Source organism: Ahaetulla prasina, chromosome 3 (genome assembly GCF_028640845.1).
Source record: "Ahaetulla prasina isolate Xishuangbanna chromosome 3, ASM2864084v1, whole genome shotgun sequence".
Classification (NCBI taxonomy): Eukaryota; Metazoa; Chordata; class Lepidosauria; order Squamata; family Colubridae; genus Ahaetulla; species Ahaetulla prasina.
Genome location: NC_080541.1, coordinates 184,212,050 through 184,236,700, shown reverse-complemented (window position 1 = coordinate 184,236,700; position 24,651 = coordinate 184,212,050). Strand labels below are relative to the sequence as shown.

Below are 24,651 nucleotides of genomic sequence, written 5' to 3'. Positions count from 1 at the left end.
AGATTAGTGTGATATATTTTTCAAAAATATTTAGCACTGCTATAACAACCACTAGAGAACCAGTTTGACCTAAAGGTTAAGGCACCAGGATACAAAATGAACGATAGTGAATTCTAGTCCCACCTTAGACACAAAAGCTAGCTGGGTGAGTTTGGGCCACTCTGTCTCGGCCTACAATTTTAGGCTCAGGTAACAAGCCAGTCAGTCAATTCCTATTACAAGTAATTGATCAACACTTTGGTTGACCTGAAAAAAGCAGATCTTGCACTATGCTAGGGACATGAAGGAGAAGATATAGTAACCAAAATAATCCCTTTTGAATAAGCTAAAGAGCATTTAAATCCACGGAACTTTCCATACAGAGGCAAAGGAAAGACATCTGTAATGTGTTATGGACCATCTGTTTGCTCAGATCAATTTCAGGCATTCATTCTCCTAATTTAGAAAATGAAATTAGAGCTTTGCTAACAGAGGCAAGTGCCTCAGGCTGGAGGCAATTAACTCTACAATGAGCTTAAAAGGCAAAATAACATAAAAGAGGGGAAAATGAAGCACTAAACCTTGACTGAAAATGGATTTCAGATTGTCTTCAACTGATAAATACCAAAACAGATGTATAAATGCATGTTACTTTTTATTATAAACTAATCTACATTTCAAGAAAAGCACTCTGCTATAGAAGCCACCTGCCTATTGAACTATTCTGGAGTGAGGAATAAAGTCAGGAAGTTGAAAAAAATCCAAGCAACAATCTTGACAGGAGAAATGTGAATGCCCGTATTCATCCTAATTTAAGCATAAGAGAGGGAGAATGAAAAGGAAAGAAGCATCATTTTAACAGTCCACCTGAAAGGCCAACTCCATCAAGACTTTTCTCTTTCTGACCAAAACTCTGCCCAGTTGATTATTTAAAAACAATATTTAAATTTAAGAGTTTGTGCCTGAATTTGCATTCTCCCATTTGTACTCTATTCTTCTTAGACTACAAGAGATTAGTGTTTTTCTGTGATGTTTTCTAGTAGGAAAGTGATAATACGAAATAAAAAAATTAAACTATCCCTTTCAGGTATTCTAAACCAAATTCAGATGATGGTACATGGGACCAGAATTTCCATCATTAAGCAATGTGGTCATAAAGTGCAATGTGACCACATTGACCACATTTCACCTAGAAATGGCAATCCTGGCACTCCACATTGCCATCATTAAGCAAGGATTAAGCAAGGAAGAGAGAACTTCCTTACAACCTGCCAGTTTACAGCATGGAAAATCAGTGTGGAAGCGGTAGGAATTTGTAACTCCCAGGCAACTTCCAAGCAGGCTGGTGGGCAGCGAAGTGGTTGCTGCAAAGTGTGTGAAGAGTCACTGGGACATGACATAAATGCAGTGGTGCTTGGGTTGGCTAAGGCACAGTGCATGAAGGGCTGGTGTAGTGTTAGGATAGTGGGGCAGGTGGGGGGAGACCTACCTGAGCAACCTGCTCCTCTTCTTACTCGTTTTCTTTGCTTGTGGGAAGCCAGCAGGGAAGATTGCAAATGTCAACCACAAGACTGCAGGATGCTGCAACCATCACAAAGTGTGATCCAGTTGCCAAGTGCCCAGATCGCAATCATATGACCACAGGGGTGCTGGAACGGCCAGAACTTTTGAGTACCAGCCATGAATACCATTCATTCAATGCCACCGTAGCTTAAATGGTACTGAAATAACATCATTAATTGAGGACTACCTGGTAGTTCTTAGCTTTTATAATTTTCATCGAAGGAAAAAATACTCCATCTCCTAAATATCTGAATCCCAATACCATATCTGATTTTTCTAGTTCTTTCTTTGAGATATAATGGGCAGAAGTATAGATTGTTTTCAAAGTATTGCTATATGAAAATATTGTATAAAGGTATTACAAAATCTTAATATTATTTCTTTAACAATCCTAAGACTAGGATCCACCTGTTGTTTAGGGAAGTTATTGATCTGGTTCAAATTTTTCCAGGATCTGTTTTTTTATGATTACTAGCTTCAATATTCCTACCAGTGTGCATGCCAATATCATATATTTTTACACAAATGTTTCATTGTATTTGCTGTTTTGTTGTCAGTCCTTTTAATTATCTCTCTGGAGTACTTTGCTGGGTGTGTGTATGTGTTTTAGTATTTTGAATACTTGGTTCTATCCATCAGATTGGCTTACCCGTAACTTCAAATCCTTTATTAATTTGTTAAAAACTGATGGCCTAATTTCTTTCCTCCCCACACAATAACAATTATCCCTTTATTCTTACCCATATTTATTTATATATACTTCACTACATAGTTTTGTTTTTAAGACAGTTTAAGTGGATAAGCCCTATTCTTTGTTCTCACAATGAAGCCTGAGCATAACAACTTGATATAGGGGAACATGGCAAGATCTGGGGCCTCCACAAAAGCACTAGGTCACATAGGGCCTGTACATTGTGGGTTATCTGCCATATTCTAAAAAGTTAGTGAGACTAACTTTGCAAAACACATGTTCATTTTTTTTCAGCAAGGAACATTTTATTTACTTTACTATGAGCTATCAAAATGACTTTCAATATAAACAATGACATTCAGTATCAAAATATATGAGCGTCTTTAATTTTAATTATTTGAGAGTAAACCATTTGTTTAATTTAAATATTTTAGATAAATACCTCTCTCAGGACACTGTAGAAACAGAAATAGTTTTCACACGAGTTTCCTACATTTCCCAACCATTTTATTAATGCTAAGAGTGCATACTTACCTTTAAGGTAATCTTGGTATTCACAATCTCAATCTTCATGGGAATAACTTCAGGAATGATTTCATCTTCAAGGAAGAGTCCAATGCTAGAAAGAGATGATGTCAGAAGCTCTGCCTCATAGCTATGGATCAGCATATGAAAAAACCCATTTTGGACCGCCAGAGGTGAGTGCACGGCAGCGCTTGGTCCAATTTCATATCGTAAGCACACCTCAGGTTGGGTTCGGATAGTTTCAGTAGTTGTAGACCTCTCTGTGTTTGGATCTTCTGAAGAACAAAATAATTCCAACGGATAGTTTTCAGTAATAATTATATTACCGTACTTACTTCTATTACTATAAATAAAACATAGAGATCTGGATGGCAAAGGGAATGAAAGGGGTGTAAAAAAGAGAACGAAAACGCACTAACAATAATATTTTAAGGGCTTAAGGACATGGCTAGCATTTGAACTGGGTGCTAAGAATTTACTTCTAGAAGTTAGACAGGGTAAGGATAAAAACAAAACTGGGATTAAATTAATTAATAAATATATGTATTTAATAATTTTTTATTCTGTCATTCTTCAAAACTGCAGTTTGGTAGCAATATCCAAGAGATCCCTGAAAACTGCAACCAAAAATTTTGGGGCCACTGACAGCCCTAGCTATATACTTCAGCTCTAGCCACATCTGATACCATCACTTATACACTATAGAACAGGGGTGTCAAATTCACATTGTCGCGGCAGCATCACGTGACATATTGAGACTTTTTCCCTCTTCACTAAGCTGGGGGTGGCCGTGGCCAGCATCTGGCCCGCAGGCCATAAGTTTTGACAGCCCTGCTACAGAAAGTTCTAAAGAAAAGTGACCCTGAACAGAAAATAAGATTCTCCAATTCAGGGTTAGTGGGTGGGGGATTGATCCTGTATTATAATAATAATGTGCTAGGAAAAAGGAGGAGTAGTTGAAGCTAAAGAACAATTGGCTCTTTATGCTTCATCTCTCTTAAGGACATGATAAGAGCCCCGGTGGCGCAGTGGTTAGAGTGCAGTACAGCAGACTACTTCTGCTGATCACTGGCTGCCAGCAATTTGGCAGATCGAATCTCACCAGCTCAAGGTTGACTCAGCCTTCCATCCTTCCAAGGTCGATAAAATGAGGACCCAGATTGTTGAGGCCAATATGCTGGCTCTGTAAACCACTTAGAGAGAGCTGTAAAGAACTATGAAGTGGTATATAAGTCTAAGTGCTATTGCTATAAGAGAAGAGCTGGGTTAATCTATGGTAGCAAAAAAGCAGCAATCTGATAGCACCTCTCAGTATCAAGCAAATGCTTTACCTCCTATTTTCTTCAGCTCTGCCCATAACACTTAGAATGAAGGAACTTGGTACTAACTCTTAGCATGTCTGATTTCAAAACTTACCTGCTCTCTTTTTGTGCCCCATTGTTGGTGACAGGAAGCAAAGAGGGATTATTATTTCAATATCAGTTATGCAGCGGTGAAATCCGGCCATTTGCTCGCGCAAACTGGTAGCGCTGGTGGCAGGAGGTTCTGCCCACCCACCGGGACATCATTATGTCCCGTTTTTGACCCTCTGAGCATGTGCAGAAGAGGTGCGCTCCCGCATAGCGTGCACGTGTGCACGCTCTCACACACTCCCATTCCCAAACTGATAGCGAAGGTAAGTGGATTTCATCGCTACACTGAGACACACAACTCACAGTCACTCACGCCCTTGTGACGTCTCGTCTGGACTACTGCAATGCTCTCTACATGGGGCTCCCCTTGAAGGGCATCCGGAGGCTGCAGTTGGTCCAGAATGCAGCTGCGCGGGTGATAGAGGGAGCCCCTCGTGGCTCCCGAGTGACACCCATCCTGCGCAGGCTGCACTGGCTACCTGTGGCCTTCCGGGTGCGCTTCAAGGTGTTGGTGAATGTCTTTAAAGCGCTCCATGGCATAGGGCCGGGTTACTTACGGGACCGCCTGCTGCTACCGAATACCTCTCACCGACCCGTGCGCTCTCACAGAGAGGGACTCCTCAGGGTGCCGTCGGCGCGACAGTGTCGTCTGGCGACACCCAGGGGAAAGGCCTTCTCTGTGGGGGCTCCCGCCCTCTGGAACGAACTCCCCCCAGGATTTCGTCAACTTCCAGACCTCCGAACCTTTCACCGCGAGCTTAAAACTTACTTATTTATCTGCGCTGGACTGGGTTAGTTTTTTAAGTTATGGGTTTTTAATGGGTTTTATCTCCAAATTTTAATTGTGGCCAATTTAAATAAGTTTTTTAATTGTATTTTAATGGTATGTATAGTGTATTGTGTATTTTTACTTGGCTGTGAACCGCCCTGAGTCCTTCGGGAGAAGGGCGGTATACAAATTTAAATAATAAAATAAATAAATAATAAAATAAACTGTGTTAGCAGAGAAAGGTTTTATCTACACAGATTTGCACATTTGCATCAAAGCTGCCAAACTGCAGCTAAATACTTTGCAGGCCGCTAACATACCTGTGGGAGCGTTCTGCAAGTACTGCCACATGCTGATATTTCCCAGATGTTCAGGAGTTAATTCCATAACTTGAAGAGCAAGTGTCATATCATCTCCCTTTGATTCTATGACACAATTTAATTCATTCGTTTTTAACACCAGCACAGAAACCTAAAACAGGAAGCCCAGAATAAATGGATGCTGCTCTCAAATACCACAGAAAAGTTGGTAAAATAACAAGACACACAAAAAAAAATCAAAAGAATCTGACCAACTGAGTATTAGGGTCCTGTCCACTCAGAGAAGCTGAGCTGTTAACACAAGTAGATCCTCTTTCTTCATCTCCCACTGAGCTTGGTCTAATGTCTCTATCGTTAAGCATCTGGGGAAATTGTCCTAAGGTAAGAAGATCAAGACTGGGCTCTGAAATTTAAAAAAAAAACATTTTAAGTATTTTTTTAGCACAGAAAAGATTGCAAGAATTCTGGGGGGGAAAAGGGCTGCAGTTCTTCAGTACTAATTCTAGCATGAATTATTTAGAATTCCGACTTCTGTTGCCCCCCAAAAGGAAAGCTTTAAAAGTGAAATAAAGAATACTATAGTATTATTATTATTATGGTTGATTGCAGTCAGCCAGATGTTTAGACTGGATTTGGCATTTTTTTATCTACTTATCCTTCCCAAGGCCTTTAAATAAACAGATGTTGTTGTTTAATGTTGTTAAAGGTATAATTGCAAGTTGTAAGCTGTTCCAAGTAAAACTGCCTTTTTGCAAATCACACACACACACACACACACACACACACACACACACACACACAGAGAGAGAAAAATTCACTGGCTTTCAAGCTTAAAGGAGGCCAAGGACTCGATCTTCTGCTTTTTAGACCAGCACCTTAACAACTATATCAAACTGAGTCTCTTCTATATCTTTCTATAAAAATGAGTAACATTTAAACTTGAATATAATAATGAAAAAGATGGATTCAATTCCAGTGCAGCATCTTGGTAGAAATTATGAATGGTTCTTCTAATGTCATATTCAGGACATTTTGAAAAACTTTATTTCCCTACACATACTTGTGATTTATTGCCCTCTTTGTTGATCAGCCAACATTGGCACCACATAACAATTTTCACAAATTTAGAAAGCTAAGCAGCCTTTGCCTTTGTTAGTCTTTAAACAGGGAACAATTTGTGAAGTTTTGGATTATAGGCTAGACATAGGCCAAACAGTGTCGGCTGGCGGCCCCCAGGAGTAGGGCCTTCTCTGTGGGGGCAGCGACGCTCTGGAATGAACTTCCCCCTGGCCTACGTCAAGTGCCTGATCTTCGGACCTTCCGTCGTGAGCTTAAAACACACCTATTTATTCAAGTGGGACTGGCATAATAATGTAGAATTTTAAATTTGGGGTTTATTAATATTTAAAAATTTTAAAATCTAAATTTTAATTTATTGGCCTTTATAATTTGCTTTGTTTTAAATGTTGTTTTAATTGTATATATTTTGTTTTATCGCTGGCTGTACACCGCCCTGAGTCCTTCGGGAGAAGGGCGGTATAAAAATTTAATAAATAATAAAAAATAAATAATAATAATAATAATAGACATCATTATTAAACAAAAAATATCCAGAAAGAATATTGCTTGACTTGAGAATAGTTTTATTTAATGGGAGAAATGATTTAAAGAGAACAAAAAAAGTAGAGGAGAATATATGTAGCTTAGAATGAACTGTGGAGTCTTTGGTGATCTCTGAGCTCAATTGTTCATTTGCAAGACATTTCATTCCCCAACTAGGTAACATCATCAATGGCATAATGTTATCTAGTTGGGTACTGAAATGTTTGTAAGCAAATAACAAAGCTCAGAGGGCACCAAGTATTAAATATAAATCCCATGTTTCTTCATCTCAGTATTTCATTTTTGGTTTCTATTACTTTGGTAAGGTTATCAACAGCAATTACATGACCATCAAAATCTATGACAAGAAAAAACAATCTCACCATCAAAACACTCAACAAGGAAACTGTGCAAACAATTTTTTTGCGATCAATTTTAGCTGCTCCCAATGGAATTCCAAATGCCCAGTTAACTCGAGACAGGAATGCCGTTAATCCAGGTCAGAGCCTGGAAGATGACGATAATATACTGGCTTAAAATACAATTCTTTCCAATTGGACTGACCCCCTTAATTTTAACAGATAATTTGTCTTCTCCCTGGAAACAGGCAGTGGAGTATAAGTTGACTTCATATGGGCTCTCTCTACCATTTTTAATATCAATAGGCTATGATCAAGCCAAACAATTGATTATTAAAGAATAAGTGATGTAGAGTTTCAGACCAAAGTCAACCCTTGTCCCAACATGAGAGAATGTGAATAAATTAAGGTACATGGGAATCAGCATGTTATCTGCCAAACCTAATTTTCTCCACATTGCGAAAAGCATTTTTAAAGCTAGATAAGCTACTCTTCCACCAGCAGTACTTTAAGGCAGGTATAATAAAACCCCCATAGCAGAGTGCACGTGTCCATGTGGCAGTAAGGAAATTGAAACCACCTCACACATATTATTACATTGCTAATTTCAGAGGAATAGAAAGTCTATTTATATTTCATCCCAGTAGATTAAATCCCCAGAGATATTAGATAAATTTTATCTGACTCATCTTCTCCAGGATGACTCACCCACTATATAACCTATGCAGTAGATTAATTTTGTGTTGACACAATGGAAATAAGAAAAAATGGTTAAAGAAGTAATTGGTTTAAGAAGTCCTCACTTTTATCCATAATATCACTTTTAGATATTTTTTTTAAACATAACCATTTAACAGACCAGATTATAAAATTCCCAGCATTACTACTGTCGTACCTCCTTGGAACTGTAGAGTAACAACTCAGCAACATGTAGCTCCCCACCAATTCCTTATACCTGATAGGTATAGACCAATGATCTATTGATAGATAGGTATAGATGCTCAACTCCAGCTAGCCTTTTAAAAACATATTCTTTGAATTAAAAAATGAAAGGGAAAGTTGGCATATTGTAAGAGAAAGTACTAGCGCATTTATTTACAGGAATATCTTTGGGCCCAACAGAGGTTTCATTGGGATGATAGATACCAACCATTCTGGCAAATGATTGACTTGTGATGACCTGGCCACAGCAGCTGTTTTGTGAATATGCAATTCTCCCAAGGTAGCCACTTTGTAAGTCATCCTCTAAAATACCAAGTGTTTACTTTACAATTCCATTAAGTTCCATTTGATTAATCTGTAATAAGACCAAAACCAAATAAGCTTTTATTACCTGAATCCATAAGCATAACAAAGCCATCACTGCCATCACTATCTACTGACAGTCTATCTTCAAGACCACTGCCATCTAACGAATTGGTATCAAAGGAATGCTGGGAAGCAGTCTTCTTCATGGAGGAGAAACGCGTACTTTCACTATTACTTCCTACTTGAGTCACTGCTGCCTCTTCAGGCTTTGGTGAAAGATCTCTGCTGACAACCACAGATCAAAATTTGTTGGTGTTAATGAACACAATTATCATGGGAGCCTACAGATGTGGCCATAAGTGTTGCTGTCCCTTCATTTTTTCTAGACAGTCCCAATTTGTCATGAAGTAAATTAAATTTGACAGAAGTAAATGGCATCTACCATTCTTTATTCTACAGTCCTTTGGTTTTGGTTTAACATATTCTTGTAATAAAAAAAAAATCACACAGACATAAGTATTGGTAGCCCTTAGAAGTTAAGCGATATTATTAAATTTTACTGACCCCTCAAGCAGACTATTTGCTAAAATGCATGCTCACAAACCACAGTTCTTCTGGGAGAATGTCCTTTGGCCAGATGAAAAAAAATTAGAGCTTTTTGATAAGTCCCAGCAGTTCTGTTTTTGCTGTGTGTTCACAGGAGTGTTTGTTGGGGAGATACATTTAAAGAAAAGAACACCACCTCTAGAAATGAATCATGGAGGAAACTCCATAATGTTATGGTACCGCCTTTTACACCTTGCAGGATACAGTGAAATCAGAACATTATCATGATATTCTGGAATGAAATATAGTGCCCAGTGTTAGAAAGCTTTATCTCCATCAGGATAATAATCCAAAACTTACATCTCAGAGAATGTTAAGAAAACCAGCAATGGCTGAAAAATAAAACACTGGATTGTTCTGAAGTGAGTGCTTGCTATGAGTCCTGATCTGAATCCAATAGAACAAAGAACAAATAGAACAAAGCTGAAAATCCCAGTTGGGAGAAGGATCCATCAAACATGAGAGAACTGGGACAATTTTGCTCAAATGAAACGAAATGGAACAAATTGCCAGTTGAGAAGTGTAGAAATATTATTCAAAGCTCCAGAAAGAGTTTGACTGCAGTTATTGCCCCAAAATAGTGTGCTATAAAATATTAGTTTATAAGTACCGATAATTATATCCGTGCCTAGTCACACATCAAAAGCGAACTGTCTGCTCTCTGGAATAATGAACAGTGGATGCTGTTTACTTGTGTCAGTTTCAATTTCTTGAATTGGAATTACAGATAGTCCTTGACTTATGACCATGATTGAGCCCAAAATTTCTGTTGCTAAGTGAGCCATATGTTAAGTGAATTTTGTCTCATTTTACAACTTTTCTTGCCACAGCTGTTAAGTGAATCACTACAGTTGTTAAATTAGTAACACGGTTGTTAAGTGAATCTGGCTTCACCATTGACTTTTGCTTGTCAGGTCGCAAAAGGGGATCACATGACACCGACACACTGCAACCGTCATAAATACGAACCAGTGGCCAAGTGTCTGAATTTTGATCAGCGGTCATAAGTGTGAAAAACTGTCATAAGTCACTTTTTTTTCAATGCTGTTATAACTTTGAACAGTCATTGAATGAACTCTTGTAAATCGAGGACTATCAGTACTTGGAAAAAGTTGAGGGGTACAAATAGCTTTGGCCACATCTGTATATATTACACATGCAATTTTGTATTCTGAAAGAAAAAAAATCTCACTGGAATCATATACTAATTTCCTATAAACAGTATTTTACTACACACACACAAACTCACAAGAATAAATACAAAGATGAATTAGAAGACAGCAATGAGCTGCTTCAATGTATGGAATGAAAGGGACAATTTGCCCTCTCAAATATTAGATGGCCAGCAGTAATTACCGCTATTGGTTTGGAAAAAATAGCAAAGATATAAAGATCTCTAGAGATCTTGTTTTAACTGACACTTTCCATAAAACCATTTGTAACTCTGAAAAAACTAGTGTAAAGTCCGAAAACTCTAGAGAGGAAAGGTGGCAACGATAAATTAATTACAAGGGGGAAAAAGACTAGAGTAGTAAAAATGCTTACAGAGTACCAGGAGATTTATCTAAAGACAATCTACAATGTACACAGCTTGTTTCTAAAATTCTAAAACACTGATTCGTTAATATCACAGCAGAGTAGTTCATCCTAAAGCCAGCATATGGAATAAATGAAGGGCTGGCTCCCTTAGCGACAAGACTCATAGAAAAAGTGTCATCAAAAAGAACTATAATTAAAGGGCTATTAAATATTTAAATAGCAGGGAAAAGATAAAGTAAAAATGAACTCCGGATTACCCTTGCCCAAACACATAAAGGAAGACAGAAGAGGGTAATAATCATTATTATCCTAATTGTACTGTTAGTTTAAAGTATTACTCACTTAATTTGGGGGTGGAACAGCATTTTCTGCATAGTGGAAGCCATTTTTTCCTTACTCAAGCTAAAAGCATCTTTTGTTATTGACATGGCTTCTTTAGTGAGGTCCATAGTAACATGCAAGGCTTCCTTGGTAGCATCCTTTGTTATATGCAATGCACTAGATAACTCCAACTCCATGTTTTTCAATGGAATCAACTCTTCTTGCCCATTAAGAGAAACATGTATACCACCTAAAGGATCTATAATGGAAGATGGTCTGGAAGGAAGAACTTCAGAAGTCTTAGGTAGGTTGACGTGCTCATACTGTTTCTCTGCATCAGGGATTTCTTCAGCTTCATGTGCTTCTTCTACAGGGCTCCTCTGTCCAGTGACTTGACTATGAAATTCTTCTTCCATCAAAGATCCATCAGTTTGGGATTTCAGCATTCCATTTTTTGAAGCAGTCATATTCCTATCTGTATTCTCAGTTCCAGTATCTTCTGACATTTTGATGGGACTATTTTCCTTCTCGGAGCTAACATCTGACTTCAGCTCTTTGCTTTCAGCAATTAGTCTTTCCCTACTCTCTGAAGCTGAGAGTTCAGATTCAACTAGACTGGTAGTATCTGAATCTACAGATCTTGGTTCTAGTGAAGAACCAGGAACAGGATGCATTAGCAAAGCTACCTCAGTACTGTTGAACATGATGCCTATACAAGTGGTTATGGAATCTAAAGGCGACCCAGTTATTTCCTGGGTATCTAGGGTAAATTGCTCTTGAAAAGTCTGTAGTACTTCTTTCATCCGAAGTAGCATCAAATACTGATAATGATTGAGTTGCACCTTCACATGTGCACTTGAATAAAGAAGAACATGGATATCGGCAGATATTTCCAAATCATTATCATTTCTTTCTTCATTAACAGTACAACTTTCTTCCAAGACTTCCTTTGCCTCTGGGGTAAAGTAGATACTTCTCAAATTCTGCTCAGTCTTTGATCTTTGGCAGAATTGCTCCTCACCGGAAAAGTTCTGGTTCTCAGTATGATTACTAAAAGTCGTGGAAGATTTAAGTCTAACATTTGAGGTAGATGAAACTTTCAGCATTGCTGCCTGGGCTTGTTCCCATTTCTTTGGGAGGCAAGCCCACACACAGAGTGGAAAAGGGTAGATAAAGTTAAGGGCCTCTCCTTTGGAACTTTTGGTCCCCTCAAAATCCAAGGACACCTGGGTAAAATTAACAGACCAAAGATCTTCAAAAACGGAAGATTTGCCAGGAAAGTGGCAAAAATCTGTGAGCTGCTGGACATTGGTATCCACCTGGTATGCGTGACGTAGAAACAGAGTATGCAAGAGACTAAAGTTGTCCTGAAATTTAGGGAATTTGGTATAGCTAGAATGGAAGAATTCAGCAGCAGCAAATCTACGGAACAGGTTCTGCAGGGCTAAACAGCTGCAATGAGGTGCATGCCTTGTATTAGTAGCTGTCACTTCCGATGTGGACATAGAGAGACACTGGGGACGGTCCTGGTGATCAATTACTTTTTTGTCCACTGGGATGTTTACCTGTATGAGGTGCAGAAGGAATATTAAGAATGATCTATATAGCCGTAAAAGTACAGAAGTAAAACATTATTTAAGTGAATATTTAAAAATGCTTATAGCACACTAACATGTTATCTCGATAGCCAGTTATTTATATTAGCAATAGGGAACTGAAACTGACAGATTGTGATCTACATAAGGCCACACAACTCTGTTATGGCTGAGTAGGAAAAAAATGAAATTTCCCAAATTTAACATATGATTCCATAAGACATCTGTAGTCTATATTACATTAATATACCGTTTAAATAGTTTTACCACAGTTAGAAAAGTCCAGTAATCTTTTTTTATTATTTAAAAACTTGTACTATAAGCACTAATTCAAGGGGAATTTTATTACGTAAAGCTTGTAAGAGGAGTCATCTTAGTCTAAGGTAGCAAAATATTTGGAGTCTAGTAACACCTTTTTCAACTCACAAATTTATTAAAAGACATAAGCTTTTGTGAGCTGCATAAAAAGCATATGTCTTTTAACAAAAATTGTTAGTTAGAGAGGTGCTATCAAACTTTTGATTTTTTTTTTCATTTAAAGAACTGGGATAATAATTTTGATTGACTTTATCTGATTTTCATATGGGTTACACAATGATGGCATTGCAATAATAAAAATTACCCCTAAATAAATAACGATAAAACTCAATTAAAATGCCTGCATGAAATGTTCCAGTTAAAGTACTATTAGTCCATGCAGAACCAAAAAAGGGGGTTGCAAGTGATCTAGAAGCTGTCAGTGGATAAAACAAACAAGCCTACCTGGGATTTTCACAGATTGTCTTATTGGAAATGTACTTGCTCTTTCTCATGCACACTCACTACACTTAGGAGAGCACAGAAATACAATGGACATCCCCCGTTGACGACAAAATTTCATACAAACAGTCAATCTTAATTATCAACAGTATTTATCAATAAGTCACTTTCTCTCTGACTATCAGCTTTTTATGATTTTCTGCAATATAACCAGTGGTGGGATTCAGCCAGTTCACACCACTTCAGGAGAACCGGTTGTTAACTTTCTGAACAGTTTGGCAAACTGTTGCTGGAAGAAATCATTAGGGCAGAAAACCGGTTTTTAAGTTACATGAATGCCACCACTGAATATAACTCTGAAGAAAGCTGTCAAATGTTTCACTAATTCCACAGGAAGAAAGAGCGAAGAGCTTATTCCACTAAAATAAATTCTCCCTCATTCCTCCTCCTTACCTCAAGAGTTTTTCGTCTGCCTAATTTAAGACACAGTAGAAGCAAAAGCAAATAAACAAACCTTTAACATAAAACCATCCAATCGAATATCAATGTGTTCCTCCCTTTTTCCAGAGCTCTCCAGCTTGTATATAGCTTTAAACTGTTGTAGACTGCGATAGAGATCAAGGCAGAATAAATTCACCCAAAGCATGCTCCTTGTGTCAAAAGTGAAAACCAAACCATTCATCTGCAAGTACAAGTTTGGACTTGGGACTGTGGAAAAGAAAAATATATATATAAGTTAGCATTTCACTGATTCTTGCTTCCAATAGCAATCAATCTTGAAACCAATTCTGTACCACTTTAGATCAACTACTGACCATGTTAGCTGGGTACGATAGAGCAGGGGTCTCCAACCTTGGCAACTTTAAGACTTGTGGACTTCAACTCCCAGAATTCCTCAGCCAGCAAAGCTGGGTGAGGAATTCTGGGATTTGAAGTCCACAAGTCTTAATGTTGCCAAGGTTGAAGACTCCTGCGATAGAGGACTATAGTCAACACATGTAGAGAACTTCCATTGGGCTGCGCGACCAATGGAAGTTGGTCAAATGGGCCAGTGGGCATGTATATGTGTCAGCCCGTTGCTCATGCGAGTGCAGCTGTGTGCACATGTGCTTGCCAGTCCGCATCTCACACAGCCGGATTCTTACCAGGACACAGCCCAACAGTAGTCTGTGGCCCAGGGGTTGGGGACCCCTCGTCTATTCTAAAGGGATGCCTCATGGCCCCTACAGGCCCTCTTTGGGCAAATTTCCCAGGGAGATAGAGCATACTCCTAAACTGTAATGAAGAAGTAGAAAGAATGAGATGTTTCCAGATACAGAGCTCAAATAAAAGGGCTGTGCAACTGCTATTTTATCTTTACAAGGGGTTTTTTTGTATTAACAGAAACATGATGGAAATGAAAGGGAAATGTGTTAAGCTGAAAGAAATAGTAATGTTGACACTTTTATCAACTTTTGTAAAAGATTAGAGGAATATGATTCCTGAGATCATCACCTGGAAAAGTAGTGTGGTCTGGAAAATAGTACTCCGTGAAAACTATATGGATTGCTGAGGTATGTTCAGGAAGATTCAATAACTTCCTCCTACATGAAAGTAATGTTGAAGGCTTCTTACTCTGCTGTCCAGCTGTAGAAACCTGGAAAGCAACAGAAATATCGTATATGTATGTAGGTACATACATATGAATTATGACAGTGATACTCTTTGGACTTTTACACTTAAATATATGTAATCTAGGACATAAAAGGAAAGATTTTAGAAGAAGAAAAGCACCAGTCATTGAAATGTTTGAAGTGCTATTTACACAGTACTTTTCAAATAGTATATTCTTGTGCTATAAGTAATAAGTTTGGTTTTCTGGGAACATGAACAGAATGTGAGACAGAAAATGAGGACCCAGATTGTTGAGGGCAATAAGTTGACTTTGTATATAATATACAAATGGATGAAGACTATTGCTTAACATAGTGTAAGCCACCCTGAGTCTTCGGAGAAGGACGGGATATAATTGCAAATAAAAAAAAAATCTGAACTGACTCTTCCCCCTCTTTTTTCTTTTTTGGGTGGCAAACTGTTTTGTTCTTTTTAATTAATGATTAAAAAAAGAATATACACCATAAAAGACAGAAACTATGTCAAAATAATAAGTTAGTAAAATATAATTAGCAAAATTGAAGCACATGCAGTCCTCATTTAGTGACTATCTTGTTTAGCAACCATTTGCAGTTATGAGAGTGATAAAAAAAGAAACTGAATTCTCGCATTTACAACCTTTATTGGTCTACAGAATTAAAGAAAGTGGAAGTCAATTTGCTTTGTTTAACGATCAAGTTGCTATTCCCAACTGCGGTCGCTATACAAGGACTAGGCTATATGTAAACATAGGATCTAAAATATCATGGAAATTCAATATGTTTTTCAATATCTTTGTTACTTGTAGAGTTATAAAATGTGTCATGTCATTTCTTAAAGAAAAAACAAAATTGCTATTAAGGAGTCAAAATTAAAGCTACAGGCCTGCTTTGACTGCACTGATTGAAATATTTTTGAAGATACCTCTGCAGACCTGGATGAATTCACAGATACTGTAACATCATATGTCAGCTTCTGTGAAGACAAGAACTTGCGAATATACAGTAACAACAAACCTTGGTTCACACCTAAACTTAAGCAGCTACATCATTCCAAAGAGGAAGCCTACAGAAAAGGTGATAAAATACTGTACAATCAGGCCAGAAATGTACTAACAAGGGAGATCAGAGCAGCAAAAAAAGCTACTCTGAAAAGCTAAAGAATCAGTTTTCAGCAAATGAACCAGCAAACATGTGGAAATCTCTTGAAAATATCACCAGCTATGGCCAACCTCCTTCCCAGGCTGAAGGTAATCAACATCTGGAAGATGACCTGAATGAGTTTTACTGCAGGTTTGAAAGGAAACCACTCTCCACAACCCCCATCTCAGACACACCAACAACAGCCAAGCCTCCTACAACTGACCTCATCCCATTGGGTTCACAACCCCTAGTGATCACAGAAAAGGAAGTGCAGGACCTATTTCACAGACAAAAGCCAGGAAAAGCTCCAGGCCCAGACAAGATAACTCCTTCTTGCTTAAAAGTCTGTGCTGACCAATTGGCCCCCATCTTCACCCATATCTTCAATAAATCACTACAGATGTGCTATGTTCCTTCTTGCTTCAAACGCTCTACCATCATCCCAGTGCCGAAGAAGCTCACCATCAAGGAACTGAATGACTACAGACCAGTTGCTTTAACATCTGTAGTCATGAAAGCCTTTGAAAGGCTAGTGCTTTCCTACTTGAAAACCATCATGGATCCGCTGTTAGACCCCTTGCAATTTGCATACCGAGCAAATAGATCAACAGATGATGCTGATAATATGGCTCTACATTACATCTTACAACATCTTGAATCTCCAAAGACCTATGCAAGGGTCCTCTTTGTAGACTTTAGTTCAGCATTCAATACCATCATTCCAGACACTCTTCTAACTAAACTAAACCAGCTACAGGTACCTGAACAGACTTGTAAGTGGATCACAAGCTTCCTAACAAATAGGAAGCAGCAGGTGAAGCCAAGCAGGATCATATCAGATACCTGTACAATTAGCACACGGGCCCCCCCAAGGCTGTGTGCTCTCTCCCCACTTCTCTTTGTATACTAAGACTGCATCTCCAATGATTCATCTGTTTATTTATTTTATTTATTTATTATTTAAATTTCTATACCGCCCTTCTCCCGAAGGACTCAGGGCGGTTCACAGCCAGATAAAAATACACAATAATATTACAATATAAATACAATTAAAATACAATTAAAAAACTTATTCAATTGGCCGAGATTAAAAATTTAGGATAAATAATAAAAAACCCATTAAAAACCCATAAATTTAAAAACTAACCCAGTCCTGCGCAGATGAATAAGTGAGTTTTAAGCTCGCGACGAAAGGTTCGGAGGTCCGGAAGTTGACGGAGTCCTGGGGGGAGTTCGTTCCAGAGGGCGGGAGCCCCCACAGAGAAGGCCCTTCCCCTGGGCGTCGCCAGACGACACTGTCGCGCCGATGGCACCCTGAGGAGTCCCTCTCTGTGAGAGCGCACGGGTCGGTGAGAGGTATTCGGTAGCAGTAGGCGGTCCCGTAAATAGCCCGGCCCTATGCCATGGAGCGCTTTGAAGACGTTCACCAAAACCTTGAAGCGCACCCGGAAGGCCACAGGTAGCCAGTGCAGTCTGCGCAGGATAGGTGTCACGCGGGAGCCACGAGGGGCTCCCTCTATCACCCGTGCAGCCGCATTCTGGACTAACTGAAGCCTCCAGATGCTCCTCAAGGGGAGCCCCATGTAGAGAGCATTGCAGTAATCCAGACGAGACGTCACGAGGGCGTGAGTGACTGTGCACAAGGCATCCCGGTCTAGAAAGGGGCACAACTGGCGCACCAGGCGAACCTGGTGGAAAGCTCTCCTGGAGACGGCCGTCAGGTGGTCTTCAGTTAAACTACTGAAGTTCGCAGATGACACAACAGTGATTGGTCTTATTCAAGACAATGACAAATCCACATATAGACGAGAGGTCGAATGACTAGCCTTGTGGTGCGACCGAAACAATCTGGAACTGAACACACTCAAAACCATAGAAATGGTGGTAGATTTTAGGAGAAACCCTCCCATACTTCCACCTCTCATAATACTAGACAACACAGTATCAACAGTAGAAACCTTCAAATTTCTAGGTTCTATCATATTGCAAGATCTAAATTGGACAGCTAACATCAAAAACATCATCAAAAAAGGACAACAAAGAATGTTCTTTCCACGCCAACTCAGAAAGCTCAAACTGCCCAAGGAGCTAATGATCCAGTTCTACAGAGGACTTATTGAATCTGTCATTTGCACCTCTATAACTGTCTGGTTTGGTTCTGCAACCCAACGAGAAAGACACAGACTTCAGAGGATAATTAGAACTGCAGAAAAAATAATTGCTACCAACCTGCCTTCCATTGAGGACCTGTATACTGCACGAATCAAGAAGACGGCCGTGAAAATATTTATAGATCCTTCACATCCTGGACATAAACTGTTTCAACTCCTACCTTCAAAACGACGCTATAGAGCACTGCACACCAGAACAACTAGACACAGTTTTTCCCCGAAGGCTATCACTCTGCTAAACAAATAATTCCCTCAACACTGTCAAACTATTTACTAAATCTACACTACTATTAATCTTCTCATTGTTCCATCACCAATTTCTTTTCACTTATGACTGTATGACTGTAACTTTTGTTGCTTATCATTAAGTGTTAAATTATACCCTATGACCATCATTTGTGTTGTAAATGTTAAATGATGTACCATGATGAAGGTATATTTTCTTTTATGTACACTGAGAGCATTTGCACCAAGACAAATTCCTTGTGTGTCCAATCACACTTGGCCAATAAATTCTATTCTATTCTATTCTATTCTGTTCTGTTCTGTTCTGTTCTGTTCTGTTCTGTTCTGTTCTGTTCTATTCTATTCTTTAAACTAAAAGTAAACTATAAATCACTAATCAGAATTAGAGACTGACATGAATTAGATCAATATTAAAAATCTAATTTCTTATAAAGTTGAAATATAGACTCTAAGGCAAATGTGAAAAATCATAAAATATGATCTGTGATGATGCGAGTTAAAAATAAACTTAAAAAAAATTAATCAGACATATGTTTTTAGTTATCTCTTCTTTAAAAATCAAAAATAAGTAAGCAGATATTTATGATTTGGCTCTGAAAGGAAGACATTTAAGAAATCGTCTTAAGCTTTTACAAATCTTACTGGATGAAATCACATTTATAGAAGACAACAACGATCCCTTGTTCTGGTCTGGCCCATCATGCCCCACCAATGACACTGGATAGGATCACTGGGATAAATAATTATCTACTCTTAGATATGATTCTTAAGTGCATATTAAACAAAACAGTCAAACTAAAACTTTCTTGGAGGGGAAGAAGATGCCCAGTGTGGAGAAAAGCTCAGTGACCACTATTAGTTTTGTATGCCAATAAAAAATGCTTTGCTGCATCTATCTACAAATGCTTTGATTTCTTATTTAAGTGGCATTGTCCCATATCAATAGCAACAAACACTTAGACGAGGCAACATATCAGTGTGATACTCACTTTTCCATATAAATATTAGAACTTTACCTGATGAATATCCAGATCATCAACTCGAACAACCAGGCAACTGGATCGGAGTCTATTCCATGCAGGCCGTTGGAGTCCTAGCAGGGTATGAGGTGGTGTGCTGGCTTGATGTAACCCCTTCTCTGTAGAAGTTTTTGGAGAACTAGAAACAGCATCTTAAAGCAAAATGATCATAATAATCAGAACAAATTCTTCCTTTTAGCCATTAAAAGAAATCCTTAAAACTTTTTCCTCTGCCTTTCTCACCCTCGGTTCTTTATTGGCATGAAAACTACTGAACCACCAATACTGAATGCAACAAATGTAGAACTTTATGTGCTTGAAAATTCTACTTTAAAAAACAGTCATTAGCAGAGACTCAGAAGTTATAGCTTGCCTTATTTGTAGGTTATTTCCATAGCTGCCTCTTTGGTAGTGTCCTTCCCTTAACTAATAGCAGAAGAAGGCTTTTTGAATGAGAATATTTTAAAATACCTAAATATGCAGAAGTTATCATTAAGACTCAACAATGATTGTAAGCAACAAAACTTCAGAACTATCCTCCCACCTTCAATACATACAGAAGACAGTGGTGCATTTGCTCTCAGGATACAATTGTCAAATGGAAAACACATATTTATATAACAATATATACATATCGGATATAGATTCCAGGGTTTAGCTTTCATAAGCTCTTAAAATATTAGAACCATCAGCATTCCATTTGAAACAAGAGGAAGTCTACTTGCTTCAAAAAACACAATGGTGTTTTTAAGTACAGTTACACTAAATGTATATGCATTATTTTTGACATATCATAAGTTGTACCCCATCCCTATTCCTAAATTTCACTTTTTAATGAAACACATAAGTAGCACAATACAATGTGGATGTTTCAACAGTAGTTTATTTATATGGCAAAAATTGCCCTGTCTTCACTATTCAGAAGTATTCAGAAGTTAAATGAGGTTTTGAGTGAGCAAATACAGAAGAGCCAAGTAATCAAAAGAGGTGCTCTGGTAAATATAGGAGCACATCTGAAGAACCTCTTTTGAATGGTTAACCAAGTCATGTTTGTTGCTAAAACTTGTATGTTTGTTCTGAAAGCTGCCTCCAGCCATCTGCAGCTGCAAAACCTTGATAAGGAATCTTGAGTTACCTTGTTTCTTTTTCAAGGGAGATTCCTTCTCTGCAGTTTTAAAGAAGGTAGAACTTATTTCTTCACTATATTTTCCCATCTTGTTTTGGAATTCATTCACTAGTTTTTTTGCCCATTGTTCCCAGGTCTCCATGGCATCACAATATCGCACCCAATGTCTGCAGCTATCACCTGAATAAAATAGGGAGTTTAAATTGACAAAATGACAATAATTCTGTCATCCAGCTCATTTCATTTTTGAAGACACACTTCTAATTTGGATCTCTCCGATCAACCAAGTTGGTCTTGTTGTTGTTAACTGTACATTTAATTTTCCTATCTGAAAATTGATTAAGACGTAATAGTCTGTTTTCCCTTGTAGTTTGACAAATGTTGTCATTTGATTCCAAAACACATTCTTAAAACCATTCCTATCTCTAATGGAATTTGTGCACAATAAATGAATATTTGTTACTCATAGTTTTGCTCAGTAATGTTGCTTCCCTCGATGTCTTCTCTGTTAAAGGAAATATTATCTGCCCACCTTTAATCAGAACAGAGCTGGAAGAAACCTTGGAGGTTTTCTAGTCCAACCCTCTGCTCAAGCAAGAGACCCTATACCGTTTCAGATAGGTGGCTGTCCAGACTTTTCTTAAAAACCTCCAGTGATAAAGCCCCTACAATTTTTTTAAAAATAGTATAAAGAATGATATAATTTCCTATTTTTCCTCCCATCGCAATATGATTGTATTTTAATTTAAGAAAAGTGTCATTGATAGCTGTGCTATCTATTCCTGCTTCTTCAGGAATGGGCTATATGTTCAGCTTTTCTCCACTGCAGCAAGATTAGACAAGAGCTAACAATATCCCCTGTGTTTTCCCTCCTGCCACACTCATTTCACTTGCTGTAATAGAATACTAGTGCTTATGCAATATCTCACTAATTTTGCAACATACCTGCCCAGTGGAAAGGATAATAGTCAAAGCCCATCTTCCTAAAAGTTAATTGCATTGCACCTCCCACTATGCCATGTTTGGAAGCACCTGTGGTAAAATGGAATTAAAATGAGACAAATCCTGGTTGCTGTATGCCAATTTACACAAATAGACTATGAATAGATATTCTAAAATGCAACACTCTGAATAATATACATTGTTTTAATCATAAATAAATTAGGTCTCATCTCTTGGATTTTTTTAAAAAAAACAATGTCAAATATATAAATCCCTCAACATTTATTTTTATTGAGATTTTTGTTTTAAAAATATTTTCATTAGATTCTTCAAAATATTATCCTATAGCATATTCTAATTAGTTATCTAATTATATAACTAAGCTGAATGATACCCATTAGCATAAAGATATTTATAGCAACCTCCCTTAATGCTTGCAGGTCTCTCTACCTACATTAGTCTTTTTTTAACATTAACAAACAAAAAAATATGAAGCTATTGTGTTAAAAAGCATCGGCCTTTAACATTTTATTTCCAATGTAGGCCATAGCTACTTGGGCTCCATTAAAAAAATGGGAATGTGTCTGCAGCCTAATATTGTTTGGAAGAAACATCTGTACCTCAAAAATAAAAAGGAAGAACACATGGTATGAGGGGTGGGGACAGGAGATGGCGCGGAGCCATTTCACTCGTTGACAATTTCATTTGTGAATACAGAATTCCCCACAGCATTCTTATTGTAACTGTACCTAACATTCCATATGTGCCCATGAGCTCAAAACAGAGTTCTTACTACTGAAACAATTTTATAAAAAAGCTGGAATGAGGAAAGAGAAAGAGGAAAAAGAGGAACCAAGCGGGAACACTTGCTTAAAATTTCTGCACATGTCACTAGGGGAAAAAAAATCCCCACCCATCACACTGATCCTTCAATTTCAGCCCAGGGAAAGCTACCTGTTTCTCGAGTGTGGCTATCATCACAGATGTGAAGGTCCAGACGGGAAATAAGAAGGTGATAGGAAGACTCTTTCATATCATACATCTCAAAATACTGGCTGATAGCTTTATGGGTGCTGCCAAATGACTGGGGCCAAGACTGTTGGGTACTGGGAATAGGAGGTGTGATCTGTAATACAGAAAAATTAAGTGCTAATTTACACCTATAAAGAACCCAAGAGGAACAATGGAGATGGCATAGTATCAAAAGACCTCAAATCATCCTATGGAAACAGAAAAATAGTCTTTGAAATGCATTAGTTTAAGGCAGGATTTCAAATTCAAATCCCTGAATGAATATTAGTAAACAGAAAGCCAAAATGGAAAACAGGGATCTTAGGATGTTAGACCGTTGTTGTTATTGTTGTTGTTTTTGCAGGGGCAATGTGGGATGGGGAGAGGGAGGTCATTATACCTGTTTCCTAAATTGCAATATAGAAAATATAGCGAACCCACACTGGACAATGAGCATTTATTTATTTATTTATAAAATTTACTGTCTCCCCGTCTTATCACAGGATAACAATTATTGAGATCGTGACTGAAGCCAAGGAAATATGAATGAAAGAATAGCTGTGCCTCACATCTAATCAACCACCCAGCCTCAAAGGCTCAGACTTTAGAATCTATAGCCTTCCAGATGCAGCTTGATTTTTAATTATCTGCTAATATGAATCTCTACTTCCTCCTTCTAGTCATTAATAAAAATGTTGAGGAACACAGTATGCAGGAATGATTCTTGCATCTCACTTGACCCTGCCCTAGATGAGGAACCATTGATGAATATTGTATTCTTGAATATGGTTCTCTAATCAGGTGTGTGAAACCTAACACCTAATACTGTTCACCCACATTTAAGCAGCTTACTAGTGCGAAAATTAAAAACAACTATTTCTGGGCCTCTACACTTCCCTGATAATTTGTCTCTATGTCTTCCACAAAAGTCTTTTTCATTTTAAGGTAATTGCTGGGTTCTTTATTTATCTAATGTTGAAGAGCCACAAAGATATGATTTTCTAGTCAGGCACTGGGAAAAGATATTTGTAACCACGCTTGGTGCTTGTTTTTTTATGGTACTGTTTTTCTCTTGATACAATCTTATATGTATATGTGTTGTATTACTCTTAAAAAAAAATACCGCCTACGGATGATTGGGCAGCTATCTTGATTAAATAACTAATTAAATAAAGCAAAATACTGTGCCACGTCAACAACGCTGAGTCAACATTCACTGTCTTTAGGTGGCAAAGTAAAGCAACCCTCCCTGCCAGCTTACCATTATCTTTGCTTGTAGATAGCTAACAGGGAAAATAACAAATGGCGATCACCTGATCATGAGAGGCTGCAACTGTCACAAATGCGAACCAGTTGCCAAGTGCCTGAATCTTAATCCTGTCACCATGGAGCAATAGCAGGACCTTGCAAACACCACTCATTCACTGCCATTGAAACTTTAATGGTGACTGAACAACTGGTCTTTAACTTGTACAGTTTACTATGTAATCGTATGAGAAGCAACATAGTAAACTACTGGAGGAAGAGAAAACAATATTATTATTTGTCTCATATTCACATAATGCCCAATTTGGATCCAATCCTAAATATCTATGCTTCCGCTATTTTGGCAAATTAAAGCTTTGTGAGCTATAAAGCCCTTTGTGGTTTGACACCTGCAAATCTGATGGATTGCTTGCTCCCATCAAAATTGGTTCCAATCTATTAAATCATCCCAGGAGAAGCTATTTTTAACTTCCCACTTTTGGGGAAGTAAAAGGAGCTGAGGTCAGATCTTGCTGCCTTTTAGCAGCAACAGCAGCTCTCTGGAACGGCCTCCTATTAGAGCGCAGTCTGACCTGTCCATGACACGATCAAGGAAAATGCTGAAGACCAAGCCGTTCTGAAAAGCATTCTAGTTAAGACTCAGTCATCTTTACATTTCTTACTGACTGACTGGATAGGAGGAGGAGTTGTTTCTTTTAAACATTTGTTTAAAATGTTTTAAACTTTTAAAATATAACTTTAATTTTGCCTATGTTGTGTAAACTATCAGGAAGCCAATTCTTACTCTACTGAGACATAAATGCAATCA

At 38.0% G+C, this 24,651-nt stretch overlaps 1 protein-coding gene across 3 annotated transcripts in view; it reads right to left on the bottom strand.

Annotated features, from left to right (window-relative positions):
• BLTP3A (bridge-like lipid transfer protein family member 3A) overlaps positions 1-24,651 on the bottom strand; it is a 68,687-nt gene that overhangs the window by 7,630 nt on the left and 36,406 nt on the right. For 2 of the 3 annotated variants that reach the window (XM_058177544.1, XM_058177546.1), the window contains 11 exons: positions 22,521-22,692; positions 21,570-21,656; positions 20,634-20,804; positions 19,496-19,650; positions 14,783-14,924; positions 13,803-13,996; positions 10,956-12,499; positions 8,554-8,753; positions 5,511-5,662; positions 5,260-5,410; positions 2,768-3,033 (listed from right to left, as the gene is read on the bottom strand). In XM_058177544.1, coding sequence (XP_058033527.1) covers positions 2,768-3,033; positions 5,260-5,410; positions 5,511-5,662; positions 8,554-8,753; positions 10,956-12,499; positions 13,803-13,996; positions 14,783-14,924; positions 19,496-19,650; positions 20,634-20,804; positions 21,570-21,656; positions 22,521-22,692 — 3,234 coding nt within the window. The remainder of the gene's footprint in view (positions 1-2,767; positions 3,034-5,259; positions 5,411-5,510; positions 5,663-8,553; positions 8,754-10,955; positions 12,500-13,802; positions 13,997-14,782; positions 14,925-19,495; positions 19,651-20,633; positions 20,805-21,569; positions 21,657-22,520; positions 22,693-24,651) is intronic. The other variant, XM_058177545.1, reaches the window with a different exon arrangement.